Source organism: Prionailurus viverrinus, chromosome B1 (assembly GCF_022837055.1).
Source record: "Prionailurus viverrinus isolate Anna chromosome B1, UM_Priviv_1.0, whole genome shotgun sequence".
Classification (NCBI taxonomy): Eukaryota; Metazoa; Chordata; class Mammalia; order Carnivora; family Felidae; genus Prionailurus; species Prionailurus viverrinus.
Genome location: NC_062564.1, coordinates 172,983,868 through 173,001,279, shown reverse-complemented (window position 1 = coordinate 173,001,279; position 17,412 = coordinate 172,983,868). Strand labels below are relative to the sequence as shown.

The 17,412-nt window shown below is 37.7% G+C and overlaps 1 protein-coding gene across 2 annotated transcripts in view; it reads right to left on the bottom strand.

Annotated features, from left to right (window-relative positions):
* Positions 1–17,412, bottom strand: part of PDS5A (PDS5 cohesin associated factor A) — a 140,555-nt gene that overhangs the window by 19,696 nt on the left and 103,447 nt on the right. For both annotated transcript variants that reach the window (XM_047855751.1, XM_047855750.1), the window contains exons 26-28: positions 17,280–17,394; positions 2,307–2,439; positions 1,564–1,683 (exon numbers count right to left, since the gene is read on the bottom strand). In XM_047855751.1, coding sequence (XP_047711707.1) covers positions 1,564–1,683; positions 2,307–2,439; positions 17,280–17,394 — 368 coding nt within the window. The remainder of the gene's footprint in view (positions 1–1,563; positions 1,684–2,306; positions 2,440–17,279; positions 17,395–17,412) is intronic.

Here is a 17,412-nt window from a genome sequence, read left to right as displayed (position 1 = left end):
TAGAGAGAGAGAGAGCGAGGGAGAGGGAGGGGCAGAGATAGAGAGGGACAGAAGATCTGAAGCTGGCCCTGCACTGACAGCAGAGAGCTTGATGCAGGGTTCGAACTCATAAACTGTGAGATCATGATCTGAGCTTAACCAACTGAGCCACCCAGGCACCCCTTATATATGACTCTTTATAAAGACCAGTAAATTCAATTAGAGGGCAATAACTTTGCAATCTTTATTATTCCTAACAAAAACCAGGCACAGTAAATGCTGAATACTAAATCATTAAAGAAAATCTGTTTAAAATTTTTGGCAAAGTATGGCATTCAAAGTAGGAATCTCCATTTCCTGGTATGTTCTTCTGTAAAATACTCTTAGGAACGGTATTACCCTGAATATTCTGAAGCATATCTTCAGGTTTGAAAATGCATAAACAATTTTTAAATGTCGTATTTTTCCAATTAAAAATACTTAGGCTTCTGGGCGCACCTGGCTGGCTCAGCCGGTAGAGCATGCAACTCTTAATCTCAGGGTTCTGAGTTCAAGCCCCACAATGAGCATGGAGACTACTTAATTTAAAAAAAAAAAAAAAAAAGATTCTGTTTTTTAAACAAAGCACAGGAAAGTTAAAACTTCAAAATACTTCCTCAAAGAAGGAGGTAAATAGATAGAAGAGTTAAAAAAAAAAAGTTTTTAAATTCCGATTCAGAAAAACAAAGAGCTTTAGTTAGCTGGAAAATTTACTTACATGGAAAACTTAATTTGTTGATAGCAGAATAAATATACTGTGTATTAGTTATTACTACTATTTATTGAATGTTTACTATGTGACAAACTCTTAAAAACCTAGATGTAATATTAATAATCATATGTATTATCACCTGCATTTTAGACAGAAATTGAGGCTTAGAAGAGTTAACTTGTCTAAAGTCCCTCAAGTTAGAAGCAGTTGATTAGAATACAGGTTTATCATTTGCCAAGGCCAATTCCATTAATGCTAACATTTTATTTCATATACAGATGTATATAGATTTATAATGTCTCAAACATTTGGTTTATTCCTTATCTGATAAAATAGTTTTAATAAAGTGAAATTAAAATAATTTAAGATCTGAAAATTCCTCTTACATACTAGAAATATCCAGAAGGAATAGCTCACATAAGAATACTACCACTAAGCTTGATTTGCATTCTCCTACTCTGTAAGGTGAGAATGATACTTGTTCATTGGCTTTGGATGACAATCCCCCATTCCCTGATACAACTACAAAGAGGTATTTTTTATGCTCTATACTCAAGACAATCCAGTATACGCCACTAGAGTTGATGGTAACTGAAATTTAAATCAGTTTAGTGTGGGGGTGCCTCAGTTAGTTAAGCATCTGACTTTGGCTCAGGTCATGATCCCACAGTTTTTGGGTTTGAGCCCCGTGTTGGGTTCTGTGCTGACAGCTCAGAGCCTGGAGCCTGCTTCAGATTCTGTTTCCCTCCTCTCTCTCTCAAAGATAAACAAACATTAAAAAAAAAAAAAAAAATCAGTTTAGTGTGGTAGAACAATGAGGAGAAAAAAATTACCTTTTCAGGTTGTGTAAAAAATTTCATTGGGAGGACTGGATCCTTTGGTGAGTCTGCATTGCACAAAGCACTTTTACTATTTATAACACACAGAGCCACATCACATACTGTATAAAGTTTCTAGGGAGGAAAAAAGAAACATCATATGTAACTTTCAGTAGTACAAAATAACCACAAGCACCAATTCTAGCCAATGTACAAAATGAAGCAAAAGAGGGATCTGTGGGTATTGTTTATTCCTTTAACATTTTACATTTGTGTCTGACACTTCTTATGTAGCCTCCTGGTAAACAAACAAAAAAACCTTTACCTTAATTAACATGAAGTCCAAGTATGCATTAAAAACAAACAAACCTCCTGAAACCATTAGTATACTATATGTTAACTAACTTGGACTTAAATTAAAACAAAAAAACCCAAATAAACCAAACCAAACCAAAGGAAAAGGAATATCTACTTGTGTGTAACTTACTAAAAGGTTCATAAGATAGCAGAGTAGTAAGTTTTATTTTTATTCCCCTACTCTGTAGAAGTTTTAATGTCCTTCTTCAGGGTAATAAACATTCCTCAAATAACAGAACTCAACTGTAACAAAATACAATAAAACTGACCATAAATATATATTTTTATAAACATTCTGTAATCTAACATATATTATGTAATAAGAAAAAAAAATGGGACAAGGACCATCATATTTTTTCCTATAGTCATCTAAATACCCACTAGCCTAACACATATCTTACTTCATTTGTCTTGGATTCATCTGGAGACTGGGCATCTTTTGTTAACTTGATGTTCTCTGCCATCTTCTTCATAAAGGCATGGCTATTGTTTTCATTCTTTGTCATTAAAACTTCAAGCATGAACCATAGGCACCTAAATGATAAACATTTGCCTATTACAAGAGACTAAACATAGGTGTTTTGTTTAATGGACTAAATATCTTATTGGGAAGGTCTGTTGTCTGAAAATAACAAAATAAACATAAAATATAAATAAACCATAAAACAAAACATTGAAAATGAAAACATAGCTTAAAATGAGAAAGTTTGACAGCTTCCTGAGGCATGTAAAGATTCATTCTACAGGTATTTGATAAGCATTTAGAGGACTTCACATGTGTCATTGCCCAGCAATGATGAGGAAAGCAGGGGACAGCAAAGTCTTCCCATTTTGACTGTTTACAAACTATGTAGGTCTAGGATTTGCATGTAATTCTGCTGTGACATGGCTGTGAATTGCATGTGCTATGAGGCTGATATGCACACTAACCAGGCATTCAGCTAAGCAGTCACATCTCAAACTATTTTTGCTGTTTTCCACTTGTTACTGTATATTCATTTAATACACAAAATATCTGAAGGGAACACCCAAATTTCTCAGTAAAAGTGAATCTCAAATCGGGATGAACATTAGAATCACTGGGAACCTAAATCGACATCTAGGGTAAGTTCTGTTTGCAGTAAGTTCCTAGGATGATTCTCAAGCAGCCAATGGACTTATTGCTTTACTGCATCAACAGGGGAGAAAACATATGATAATATATGCATACTTCTTTGCTTATATTCTATGTAAATGTTTTAAGAGACTTACAAGGGGAAAATTTAGCACTAGGTTAATGAGTTCACTTTTAGTAGTCCTGTTTTAAAAGAACTGTTAAACTGAGTCCTTTAAGGCTAAAATAAAAGGACACTAGACAGTAACTTAAAGCTGTAAGAAGAAATAAAGAACACTAGTAAACACAACCACATAAGTAAATATAAAAGCCAGCATTACTGAACTTTCAATTTGTAACTCTTTTTTTTATAGGATTTTATTTATTAAAAAATTTTTTTAATGTTTATTTTTGAGACAGACAGAGAGAGAGAGAGAGAGAAAGAGGAAGAGACAGAGAGAGTGTGAGCAGGGGAGGAGCTGAGAGGGAGACACAGAATCCTAAGCAGGCTCCAGGCTCTGAGCTGTCAGCACAGAGCCTGACATGGGGCTCAAACCCACAAACCGTGAGATCATGACCTGAGCTGAAGTCAGATGCTTAACCGATGAGCCTCCCAGGCACCCCTTTACATAAGACTTTAAAGGTATCAATGTACGACAGGAAGCCATCAAAATCCTCGAGGAGAAAGCAGGCAAAAACCTCTTTGATCTTGGCCGCGGCAACTTCTTACTCAACACATCTCCGGAGGCAAGGGAAACAAAAGCAAAAATGAACTACTGGGACCTCATCAAAATAAAAAATCTTCTGCACAGTGAAGGAAACAATCAGCAAAACTAAAAAGCAACCTACAGAATGGGAGAAGATATTTGCAAACAACATATCAGATAAAGTGTTAGCATCCAATATCTATAAAGAACTTCTCAAACTCAACACCCAAAAAACAAATAATCCAGTGAAGAAATGGGCAAAAGACATGAATAGATACTTCCAAAGAAGACATCTAGATGGCCAACTGGCACATGAAAAAATGCTAAACATCACTCATCATCAGGGAAATACAAATCAAAACCACAATGAGATACCACCTTACACCTGTCAGAATGGCTAACATTAACAACTCAGGCAACAATAGATGTTGGCGAGGATGTGGAGAAAGAAGATCTCTTTTGCATTGTTGGTGGGAATGTAAGCTGGTGCAGCCACTCGGGAAAACAGTATGGAGGTTCCTCAAAAAACTAAAAATAGAACTACTCTACAACCCAGCAATTGTACTACTAGGCATTTACCCAAGGGATACAGGTGTGCTGGTTTGAAAGGACACATGAACCCCCATGTTTACAGCAGTACTATCAACAATAGCCAAAGTGTGGAAAGAGCCCAAATGTCCATCGATGGATGAATGGATAAAGAAGATGTGGTACATATACACAATGGAGTATTACTCAGCAATCAAAAAAGAATGAAATCTTGCCATTTGCAACTATGTGGATGGAACTGGAGGGTATTATGCTAAGTGAAATTAGAGAAAGACAAAAATCATATGACTTCACTCATATGAGGACTTTAAGAGACAAAACAGATGAACATAAGGGAAGGGAAACAAAAATAATATAAAAACAGAGAAGGGGACAAAACAGAAGAGACTCATAAATATGGAGAACAAACAGAGGGGTTACTGGAGGGTTTGTGGGAGGGGGGATGAGCTAAATGGGTAAGGGGCACTATGGAATCTACTCCTGAAATCATCGTTGCACTACAGGCTAACTAATTTGGATGTAAATTTTAAAAAATAAAAAAAAAATTTTTTTAAAAAAAAGAGAGAAAAGGAAATGAAACAAACAAGAAAAAAAAAGACTTTACAGGCATTAAATGCACAGAGTAACAATTACATCTATATAAATGGAAATAATGTAAAAAGACAGAATTTCTATGAATAACAATTATTAAAGGTAGAGGGATAGAGATTATAGGAGCACAGGGTTTGTATACTATTGAAACTAAGTTGCTGTTATTCACACTAGGTTGTTACAAATATTATTTGGAATCTCTAAGAAAATAACTAAAAATTCACACAAAAAAAGGAGTAAGAAAGGTTCACTACAAAAAACAACTAAATACAAAAAAGAGAAGCAGTAGTAAAGGAAGTTAAGTAACAACATATATAACACAGAGAAAAACAGCTATATGGCAGAAATAACTCTTTCTTTATTGGTCATTATGTCAAATGAAAACAGATTAAAACTCCCAATTAAAAGGCAGAGATAAGCAGAATGGGAAAAAAAAAAATCTACCTACATCTATCTATGAGAGATTCACTTTAAACATTCTTTAAATTTTTTTTTTTTTTTTTGGAGAGAGAGAGAGAAGGCATGTGTGTGAGCAGGAGAGGGGCAGAGAGGGAGAGAATCTCAAGCAGGCTATATGCTGTTCAGCAGGAGAGCCCAATGCAGGGCTTGACCCCATGAACCATGAGATCATGACCTGAGCCAAAATCAAAGTTGGACTCAACTGAAAGTTGGAGCATCTGAAAGTAAAATAATAAAAAAAATTTTTTTCTTTCATGCAAATAGTAACAAAATGAGGGCTAGTAGCTATTTTATCATCAAACAAAATAGATTTTTAAAAACAAATTTTTTTTTTCAACATTTATTTATTTTTGGGACAGAGAGAGACAGAGCATGAACGGGGGAGGGGCAGAGAGAGAGGGAGACACAGAATCGGAAACAGGCTCCAGGCTCTGAGCCATCAGCCCAGAGCCTGATGCGGGACTCGAACTCACGGGCCGCGAGATCGTGACCTGGCTGAAGTCAGATGCTTAACCGACTGTGCCACCCAGGCGCCCCCAAACAAAATAGATTTAAAGTAAAAAAAAGATTATAAGGGGCACCTAGGTGGCTCAGGTCATGATCTCACAGTTCGTGAGTTTGAGCCCTGCATCGAGCTCACTGCTGTCAGTGCAGAGCCCGCTTTGGATCATCTGTCCCCTTCTCTTTCTGCCCCTCCCTTGCTTGAGCGCTCTCTCTCTCAAAAATAAACATTAAAAAAAAAATTAAAAAAAGATTATAAATAAAGATTATAAGACAGCCACTACAATGATAAAAGGTTCAATCCAGCAGAAGGTAAGATTATCATAAAACACATACAAACCTAACAGAGCCTCCAAATTTTATGAAGCTACATCTGACAGAATTGAAGAGAGAAACAGATTAATTCTGCAGTAATGAACAGAGATTTCAATGTCTTATTTTCAATAATGGACAGAAAAGACCGAATAAGAAACAGAGAACTTGGTCTGGTTCAAGATGGTGACATAGTAAGACCCTGAACTCACCTCCTTTCAGGAATATATTGTATCTACAGCTACATATGGAACCAATTTCCTCTTTAAAAACTTAAAAGGCTGACTGAGTGATGACTACACATTAGGCAAACAAGAAATAAAAACATATCAAAGTGGGGAGGAGAGACTGGGATACAATCTCGCCATAAACCCCACCCCTGTTGCTGTGACCCATAATTGTGAGGGAACGGAGCTTCTCTCTGAAGAGTGAAATGTTAAAACCCCACACTGGGCACCCAACTTCTAAGACATGAACTTGAGAGAGGAGTCCCCAAAATATTCTACAGATACTGGGACCCACAAGTCTGCAGCAATCTGAGAAATGCCTCTTAAAGGGTTCATATGCTGGAATGGACCCACTCCAGGGCCCAACTCACAGGCAGCTCAGAGTAAAGAAAGCTAACCTGCTTATAACCTCGACTTGAGGGGCAGGCATCTAATGTAACTTACATATCTAGGAGGCTGCTGGAACACTCTCCAGGGACGGAGACTGGTGACTGCCATCTTTGCATTCTCCCTTTGCTGTGCTCTAGAGGACCAGTAGCTCCCAGAAGGGAACCTTTACATTTGTCTTGTGCCTTTTGTGGGTGGTGCCCACTGGAACATTTCTAGAACACCTGGCTCTGGAAGAACAGAGGGGCTTGTGTTTCTGGTCACAGGGGAATGTAATAATCACCCAGAAAGAAGTTCATAACCTTTGCTGGCGCCCCAATTTTTGTGACTGCTGCCAAGGGACAGCTCTACATCAACTAACTCTGGTGGCCAGCGGGGCTTCTATTCATGAGTCCCAAAGGATGGTAGCCAATGTGCTACCAGCTACCACCCTACAGGGCACAGCAAGAGGCCACTGACCCAGGAGCTGGGTCTTTCTGAGAAGTAAGCCTATCAGCTAATCATCATAACTGTGGCCTAAGGGTCAGGCTTCTAAACAAAGCAATCATCTAGAGGCTGACTGAAATCCTTTCCAGAGACCTCAGAGGGCAGGCACTATCTTCAGACTCACCCTCCACCAATGTTTCCTGGAAGAGAGCTTGGAGTCTGGTGCCTGATGTTTGGGGGACAACCCTTAATCACCCGGCTCTGTTGGCTGCAACGGCTTGCATTCTTGGATCCCAACGGACTGTGGTAATTGGAGGGACTGCCTTTGGCAGGCTACCACCCTCAGGACATTGCATAGGCAGCAGACTGAGGTATACTCTAAGTTTTTCTGTGAAGAGGCCACTTTGCCTGTACTGGAGCTTTGGACTAGGGGCAGGACTCAGGTCTGGCCTACACTTAGTGGCCTATGGTGCTTCCAAAAGAACTCAGGCTATCAATGCCACCGTGGTGCTCTCAGTCCTTCTCCAGCTTGTTGGTATCTCCCAGAAAGGTGCTCATACACTCGTTTAGAACCCGACTTTTTGCCACCTAGGGGACATACCTCAGGATTGCTTGGCTCTGGTGGTGAGGTTTATGCTTGTGGCTCCTCAGGACTGGATATATCTGCATGCATTCATTCAATTTTATTTAACTTTATTTAATTATGTATGTATGTATGTATGTATGTATGTAGGCAGGCTTCACACTCAGTGCAGAGCCCAATACAGGGCCTGAACTCATGACCCTGAGATCAAGATCTGAGCTGAGATCAAGAGTCAGATGCTTAACTGACTGAGCCACCCAGGTGGCTCTGTATCTACATACTTTTATTTTTTTTAAATTTTTTTTTTTTCAACGTTTATTTATTTTTGGGACAGAGAGAGACAGAGCATGAACGGGGGAGGGGCAGAGAGAGAGGGAGACACAGAATCGGAAACAGGCTCCAGGCTCTGAGCCATCAGCCCAGAGCCTGATGCGGGGCTCGAACTCCCGGACCGCGAGATCGTGACCTGGCTGAAGTCGGACGCTTAACCGACTGCGCCACCCAGGCGCCCCTCTACATACTTTTAAATAAAAGCAGCTGCCTAAAGGTCTGGCTTCCAGTCAGTCTGAATCTAGGTACAGAGATCCTCCATTATGGGACACTGACAGATCTTGGCACATCCTTAACTATTGGGAGCTATTAAAAATATAACAGGTTGCTTGGACAAGCACAAAGTTTTGAGAGATGATCAAGAAATAGGGTAGAGCTGAATGAAAAGGTTCAACTCCTCCATAAGGTCATTCCTTCAAAACTGGAAGAGATGTTGTTTCATATACTATACAGAAACCAATACAGAGGGTCAAGCAAAATGAAGAAATTCAGGAATATGTTCCAAATGAAAGAGTAAGATAAAACCTCATAAAAAAAGCCTTATCCAAAGGAAGAGAAGTAAACTGATGGAGTTCAAAGTAATGGTCATAAAATGCTCACCAAACTGGGGAGCAGCATGGATGAACAGTAAGAACTTTAACAGGGATGAAATTATAACAAAGTACTAAACAGAAATCAGAGCTGAAGAATACAATAAAAGAATTGAAAAATACAATACAGGGGTTCAACAGCGGACTAGATATGAAACAGAAAATATGGATCAATCTAAAGATAAGGAGGAGGAATGCACCCCATCAGAAGAGCAAAAAGAAAAATAAATGGAAAAAAAAAGTGAAAACAGCTTAAGGAAATTAAAGGATATCAAATGGACTAATATTTGCCTTGCAGACCTTCCAGAAGAAAAGGAAAGAAAGGCAGAAACCTTTTCTGAAGAAATATGACTGAAAACTTCCTGAATGTAGGGAAGGAAAACAGACACCAGATCCAGGATGCCTAGAGTTCTAAAATATTTGAACCCAAAGGCCTACACCAAGACACATTACAATCAAAATGTCAAGGGGCGTCTGGGTGGCTCAGTTGAGTAAGCATCTGGCTCTTGATTTCGGCTCAGGTCATGATCCCCAGGTCATGGAATGGAGCTCCACACTAGGCTCTGCACTGAGTGTGGAGCCTGCTTAGGATATTCTCTCATATTCTCTCTCTCTCTCTCTCTCTCTCTCTCTCTCCCCCCCCCCCCGCCCCTTTCCTCTCCCTGGCTCACGTGGTCTCTAAAAAAAAAAATTTTTTTTTAAATTAAAAAGTTTTGGGGCACCTGGGTGGCTTAATTGGTTAAATGTCTGACTCTTGATTTCGGCTCAGGTCATGATCTCATGGTCTTGAGATCAAGCCCTGCACTGGGCTCTGCACCAGGCGTGGAGCCTGAGATTCTCTCTCTCCCTCCCTCCCTCTTCTCCTCCCCCACTCACATGCACTCATGTTTTCTTTCTCTTAAGAAACCAAAACAATAAAACAGAGTCTCCTGGGTGACTCAGTTGGTTCAGCATCTGACTCTTGGTTTAGGCTCAGGTTATGATCTCACGGTTTGTGAGTTGTAACACCACATTGGGCTGACAGTGCAGAGCCTATTTGACATTCTCTCTCTGCCTCTCCTGAGCATATGCACTCTCTCTCAAAATAAATAAACTTAAAAAAACAAAACAATAAAGTGTCAAAAGTTAAAGAAGAGAATATTATGAGCAACAAAAGAAAAAAAATGTTACATATAAGGGAACCCCCCTATAAGACTATCAACAAATTTTTCAACACAAACTTTCCAGGCAAGGAGGGAGTGGCGTGACATATTCAAAGAGCTGAAAGAAAACAACTTCCAACCAAGAATACTCTACCTGCCAAGATTATCTTTTGGAATGGAAGGAGAGAGAAACAGTTTTCCAGAAAAGTAAAAGCTAAAAGGAGTTCATCACCACTAAACTGGTAGTGAAAGAAATGTTAAAGGGATTTCTATAAGTAGAAAAGAACCCTAATTAGTAATAAGAACACATGTGAAATAATATCACTGGAAAGGTAAATAAATAATAGAGGTCAGGTAGTAGACTAATTACTTATAAAGCTAGTATGAAGGTTAAAAGATGAAAGTAGTAAAAATAAATGATTCAATAATTAGTTAAAAGATATATAAGATAAAAAGATGCAAAATGTGACATCAAAACATAAAATGTAAGGAGGAGTTAAAACATTGAGATTTAGAATGGAATCAAGTAAGTTGTTATCAACTTAAAACAGACTGTTAAGTTTTTATATGTAAGCACCATGGTAACTACAAAATAAAAACCTATAGTAAATACACAAAAGATAAAGGGGAAGGAATATAAGCATACCACTAAAGAAAGTCATCAAACCACAAAGAAAGTAAGTGAAAGAAAGGAACAGAAGGAAACTACAAAAACAATCATAAAACAATTAACAAAATGGCAATAAGCACATACTTATCAATAATTACCTTGAATGTAAATGGATTAAATTCTCTAATCAAAAAACACAGAATGGCTGAACGGATAAAAAAACAAGACTCATCTATATGCTGCCTACAGGAAACACATCCAGTGAAAGTGAAGAGATGGAAAAAGATATTACATGTAAATAGAAACCAAAATAAAGCTTTAGTAGCTACAATTGTTATCAGACAAAATACACTTTATTTTTTTCAGTAGGCTTCACATCCAGCACGGAGCCTAACATGGGGCTTCAACTCATGACTCTGAGATCAAGACCTGAGCTGAGATCAAGAGTTCGACATTTAACCCAATGAGCCCCCCAGACAAAATACACTTTAAAACAAAGACTGTAATAAGACACAAAAAAGGGTGTTACATACTGAGAAAGGGGCCTTTGTAAATATTTATGTACCCAACACAGAAAGACCTAAATATATAAAGCAAATATTAGCAGATCTAAAAAGAGAAACAGAAATAAAATAGTATTTATATAATTATTACAATTCATAATATATAGGGACTCTAATACCCCAATTATATCAATGAATAGATCATCCAGGCAGAAAAACCAGTAAGACGACATCAGTCTTAAATGACATGTTAGACCAGATGGTCTTAACAGATATTTACAGAACATTCCATATAAAAGCAACAAATACACATTTTTCTTAAGTGCACATGGAACATTTTCCAAGTTAGATCATATGTTAGGCCACAAAGCAAGTTTTTTTTTTTTTTTTTTAATGTTTATTTTTCAGAGAGAGGGAGAGAGAGTGTGAGTGGGGTGGAACGGAGAGACAGGGAGACAGAGGATCTGAATTGGGCTCTGTGCTGACAGCAGTGAGCCCAATGCAGGGCTCAAACTCACCAACTGTGAGATCATGACCTGAGCCGAAGTCAAATGCTCAACTACCTAAGCTATCTATGCACCCTGACACAAATAAGTCTTAATGAGTTTAAGACTGAAATGGTATCAAGCATCTTTTCTGATTACAATGATATGGAACCACAAAATTACACTAAGAAAACTGAAAAATTCACAAATATGTACAGATTCAACAACATGCTACTGAATAACCAATGAGTCAAAGAAGAAATCAAAAGAAAAATAAAAGATATACCTTGAGACCAACAAAATGGAAACATACCAAAATTTCTGGGATGAAGCAAAAGCAGTTCTAACAGGGAAGTTCATAGCACTAAACGCCTACCTCAAGAAACATAAAAAGTCACAAACTAATTTTACACCTCAAAGAACCAGGGGAAAAAAGAACAAATGAAGCCCAAAGTTAGAAGTAAAGAAAATAACAAAAATTAGAGCAGAAATAAACGAAATAGAGAAAATGACAAGAAAAAAAACTGATGAGACTAGAGCTGGTTCTGTGAAAAGATAAAATTAGGGCACCTGGGTGGCTCAGTCAACTGAGCATCTGACTTTGGCTCAGGTCATGATCTCACAGTTTGTGGGTTTGAGCTCTGCGTTGGGCTCTGTAGTGATGACCGTTTGGAGCCTGGAGCCTGCTTCAGATTTTGTGTCTCCCTTTTTCTGCCCCTCCCATGCTCTCTCTCTCTCTCTCCCAAAAATAACTAAAACATAAAAAAAAAAAAAAAAAAAAAAAAAAAAGGTAGGGGCGCCTGGGTGGCGCAGTCGGTTAAGCACCCGACTTCAGCCAGGTCACGATCTCGCGGTCCGTGAGTTCGAGCCCCGCGTCAGGCTCTGGGCTGATGGCTCAGAGCCTGGAGCCTGTTTCCGATTCTGTGTCTCCCTCTCTCTCTGCCCCTCCCCTGTTCATGCTCTGTCTCTCTCTGTCCCAAAAATGAATAAACGTTGAAAAAAAAAATTAAAAAAAAAAAAAAGGTAAACAAAATTGACAAACCTTTAGCTAGACCGACCAAGAAAAAACAAAAAAGAGGACTCAGAAATGAAAGGAGATTTATGACTGATACCACGGAGATACAAAGGATCATAAGAGAATGCTATGAAAAATTATATGCGAACAAACTAGACAACCTAGAAGAAATGGATAAATTCCTAGCAATATACAACTTACCAAGACTAAATCATGAAGAAACAAAACGTGAAAGACCAACTACTAGAAAGGAAATTGAATTAGTAACTGAAAACCTTCCAACAAACAAAAGTCTAAGACCACCGAGCCTCACTGGTGAATTGTACCACATTCAAAGGAGAATTAATATCAATCCTTTTCAAATTTGTCCAAAAAAGAGGAGGACTCTCTTCCAAAATCAGTTTACAAGGCCAGCAATTATCCTGATACCAAAACCAGACAAGGATGCCGCAAGAAAGGAAGCTACAGGCCAATATTCCTGATAAGCATAGATGCAAAAATCCTCAATAAAATATTAGCAAACTGAATTCAACAATACATTAAAAGGATCATACACCATGACTGAGTGGGATTTATTCCAGGGATGCAAGGATGGTTCAACATCCACAAGTGAATCAATGTGGTATATCACATTAACAAAATGAAGAATACAAATCATGATCATCTCTAATTGATGCAGAAAAAGTTAACAAAATTCAACATATATTTATGATAAAAACTCTCAACAAAGTGATTATAGAAAGAACATACTTCAACATAATAAAGACCACATATAACTTCATACTCAATGGTGAAAAGCTTAAAGCTTTTCTTCTCAGATCAGGAACAAGACAAAGATGTCTTTACCACTTTTATTTACAAAGTATTCGGAAGTCCTAGCCAGAACAATTAGGCAAGAAAAAGAAATAAAAGGCATCCAACTGGAAAAGAAGTAAAACTGTCATTAGCTGCAGATAAGATGATATTATACATAAAAAAACCCTAAAGACTCCATCAAAAAACTGTTAGAACAAATTAAAGTTGCAGAAAACAAAATCAATACACAAAAATCTGTTGCATTTTTTACACTAATAATTATTAGAAAAATAAATTAAGAAAACATTCCCATTTATAATTGCATCAAAAAGAGTAACAACCAGGAGTATAGTTAGCCAATAAGGTGAAAGATTTTTTTTTTTAATATGCCAACCACTGTTTGATTATTTTACACATACTATCTCCTTCAATCAATCCTCACAACTTATTATAATTTTATAAATATGAACATTAAAGCATAGAGAAATTAAGTAACATGAAGTAAGTTCACACAACTGGTAAGATGGTAGAATTTGCGCACAAATCTATTTGGTGACACAATCCAAGCTCAAATCATTATACTGCATTTCTTAAATTTTTTTAATATTTATTTTTGATAGAGAGAGAGACAGAGCATGAGCAAAGGAGGGGCAGAGAGAGAGGGAGACAGAGAATCTGAAGCAGGCTCCAGGCTCTGAGCTGTCAGCACAGAACCTGATGCGGGGCTCGAACTCACAGACTGCGAGATCATGACCTGAGCCGAAGTCGGATGCTTAACCAACTGAGCCACCCAGGGGCCCCTATAATACTGCATTTCTTTAATACATCAACTGAAGAGTCTCAAAAATATAAGGATGAATTAACACAATTCCAGTTAGAATACATAAAATTCTCCCAACTAATCCCACACAATGTAAAACATCAGGACATTTTCTCACTCTTTTTCTTAGGGATAAGGAGGTGGTTAGGGATCATTTTCAAAGTAAAATAATAGTAATACCAGGTTGCCTAGGTGGCTTAGTCAGTTAAGGGTCAGACTTCAGCTCAGGTCATGACTTCGTGGTTTGTGAGTTCGAGCCCTGGGTCAGGCTCTGTGCTGACAACTCAGAGCCTGGAGCCTGCTTCGGATCCTGTGTCTCCCTTTCTATGCCACTCCCCCACTTGTGCACGCTCTTTCACTCTCTCAAAAATGAATAAACGTTAAAAAAAAATAATAATAGTAATGCCAAGGAACTGAAACTTCTAATGTTAATGTTAAATATATCGTAACTAAAATATGTCAAATGAAAAACTTAAATTGTCTTTTGTAACTAAAATAAATCTTTCTGATTCAATTAATTCTTAAGAGTCCATAAAGAGATAAACACTCCCGTTACTCAAGACTGACTGATTCCCAAAACAGTATAATGGTTATTGATAGACTGAATTTAATCCTATGTATTTTAAAGTATGGCTATATATCATTTTGGTAAAGAAGAGAATAAAAAAGTATTATAAAGGGAATAAAAAAGTAATTTTGATAGATTATATGACCCCCCTCAATTTCTCATGTTATAAAGCTATCTTTTCTTTCTTTTAAAAAAAATTTTTTTAATGTTTTTATTTATTTTTGAAGGAGAGAGAGAGAGAGGGGGAGAGAGAGAGAGAGAGAGAGAGACCGAACATGAGTGGGGAAGGGGCAGAGAGAGAGGAAGACACAGAATTCGAAGCAGGCTCCAGGCTCTAAGCTGTCAGCACAGAGCCCGATGCAGGGCTCGAACTCACTAACTGTGAGATCATGACCTGAGCCGCAGTCAGATGCTTAACTGACTGAGCCATCCAGATGCCCCTACAGCTATCTTTTTTTGACCACAGTCATGCTTCTGACCCATACTGAAAACTAGAAGACATGAAAGATATTGAAGAATGCACAAATAAATAGAAAGATATTTTGTGTTCATGGACTGGAAGAATATTGTTAAAATGTCCAAGCTATTCACAGCAACCTACAGATTCAATACAATCCTTATCAATATTCCAATGGCATTTTTCACAGGACTAGAAGAAATAATTCTAAAATTTTTATGAAACCATAAAAGATCCTGAATAGCCAAAGCAAATAGCGACACAATAAATTAATAATTTCCACAAAGTTAAATAACCAGTTTGAAAAACATATTATTTAACACTTCAATTTACATGGAAACTTAAAATAATTGCTTAACGATATTAAAAATGTTGCATACTAGACAGAACAGCAAAAAGTGCCAGTGATTTCAATCCTAACTCCAATTACTTCTTGTACATCAGTACTCTCCTTCCCATGTTATAGCTTCTTCTCTTAAGTCTAGTCCTTCTTTCACATGACTGCTTTGCAACTGAAATACAGCTAAAATGTTCTCTGACATAGACCTCACGTTCTAGGCAAACACATACATCAGGTTTTTATTTTATGGAAGTGTTTTCTGGGAAACCCCAAACTCAAAGTTTTTAAAGAAAAAAAATTGTAAATACAAATGTAAACAATTAAAAAAATAAACAAAAATTAGAATTAGAAGACATTTTAGGAGTTATCTATTTTATCTCCTTCATTTTATGAATAAGGTAATTGAAGGCCAGAGAAGTTTTTTACAGAAAGACAGTATTACTGGAATAATGTGTTGGAAGCAACAATAACGAAATGACAAGGCTTCAAAATGTAAGGAGCTCATAGTCCAATGCTTAACAGTAATGTTGGACAAGATAACATCTCTTCCAGTTAAGATACTGACACGATTTCAGTGACAAAAGCTATAGGAGGCATAGATAAATGTTGATTACAACCTTAAATAAGATTAGGAATAAGGTTTAATGACATACATACAAAAATCATAATACTTTTATTATATATATATTTTTTTAAAGATTTTTTTTCAACGCTTATTTATTTTTGGGACAGAGAGAGGCAGAGCATGAACGGGGGAGGGGCAGAGAGAGAGGGAGACACAGAATCGGAAACAGGCTCCAGGCTCTGAGCCATCAGCACAGAGCCTGACGCGGGGCTCGAACTCACGGACCGTGAGATCGTGACCTGGCTGAAGTCGGGCGCTTAACCGACTGCACCACCCAGGCGCCCCAATATTTTTTAATGTCATACATACAAAAATCATAATACTTTCATTATTATATTTTTTAATGTTTATTTATTTTGAGAAAGAGAGAGACAGAGAGAAGGGGAGGGGCAGAGAGACAGGGAAACAGAGAATCCCAAGCAGGCTCCTCACTGTCAGCATGGAACCCAATGTGGGGCTTGAACTCACAACTGTGAGATCATGACCTACACAAAAATCAAGAGTCAGATGCTCACCTGGCTGAGCCACCCAGGCGCCTCTCAAAAAAGCCATACTTTTATTTAAAAAAAAAAAAAAAAAAAAAAAAAAAATTTTTTTTTTAATGCTTATCTTAGAGAGAGAGAGGGAGATAGAGTATGAGGGGGGGAGGAGCAGAGACAGAAGGAGACACAGAATCCGAAGCAGGCTCTAGGCTCCCAGCTGTCAGGACAGAGCCCAACATGGGGCTCAAACTCACAAACCGTGAGATCACGATCTGAGCTGAAGTTGGACGCTTAACCGACTGAGCCACCCAGGCACTCCAAATCATAATACTTTTTATTTTTTTGTCAATTTTTTAAATGTTTATTTATTTTTGAGAGAGAGCACGTGCGCAGGAGGGTGGGGCAGAGAGGGAGACACAGAATCCAAAGTAGGCTCCAGGCTTTGAGCTGTTAGCACAGAACCTGATGCAGGGTTCGAACTCATGAACTGTCAGATTATGACCTGAGCTGAAGTTGGGGGCTTAGCTGGCTGAGCCACCCAGGTGCCCACAAACCAGCCTATTTTAAAGACACAGCTGACAGCAAATAGGAAACAATCAGAAGAACCAAAAAGAGCTTGTTATATGGAAAAATTTTCTAAGATGAAACAATAATTTATAAGAAATAAAACCACAGAGAAGTTTTTATTCTAATGGGAACAGTAACAGGAAAAATATTTGGTATCTTATTAAAAAGTAAAAATAACTTCTAGAATTCTTGAAATTCTACATGACTTACTCTTTAATATCACGAAGCTGGTCAACATCTTGTGATCTTGTAAAATCTGGATCATGGGCTAGCAGGTGAATCATGTACGGAACTACATATTCAGGCAACAGTGATAATAATTTCTCTAAAGTGAAAACATTAT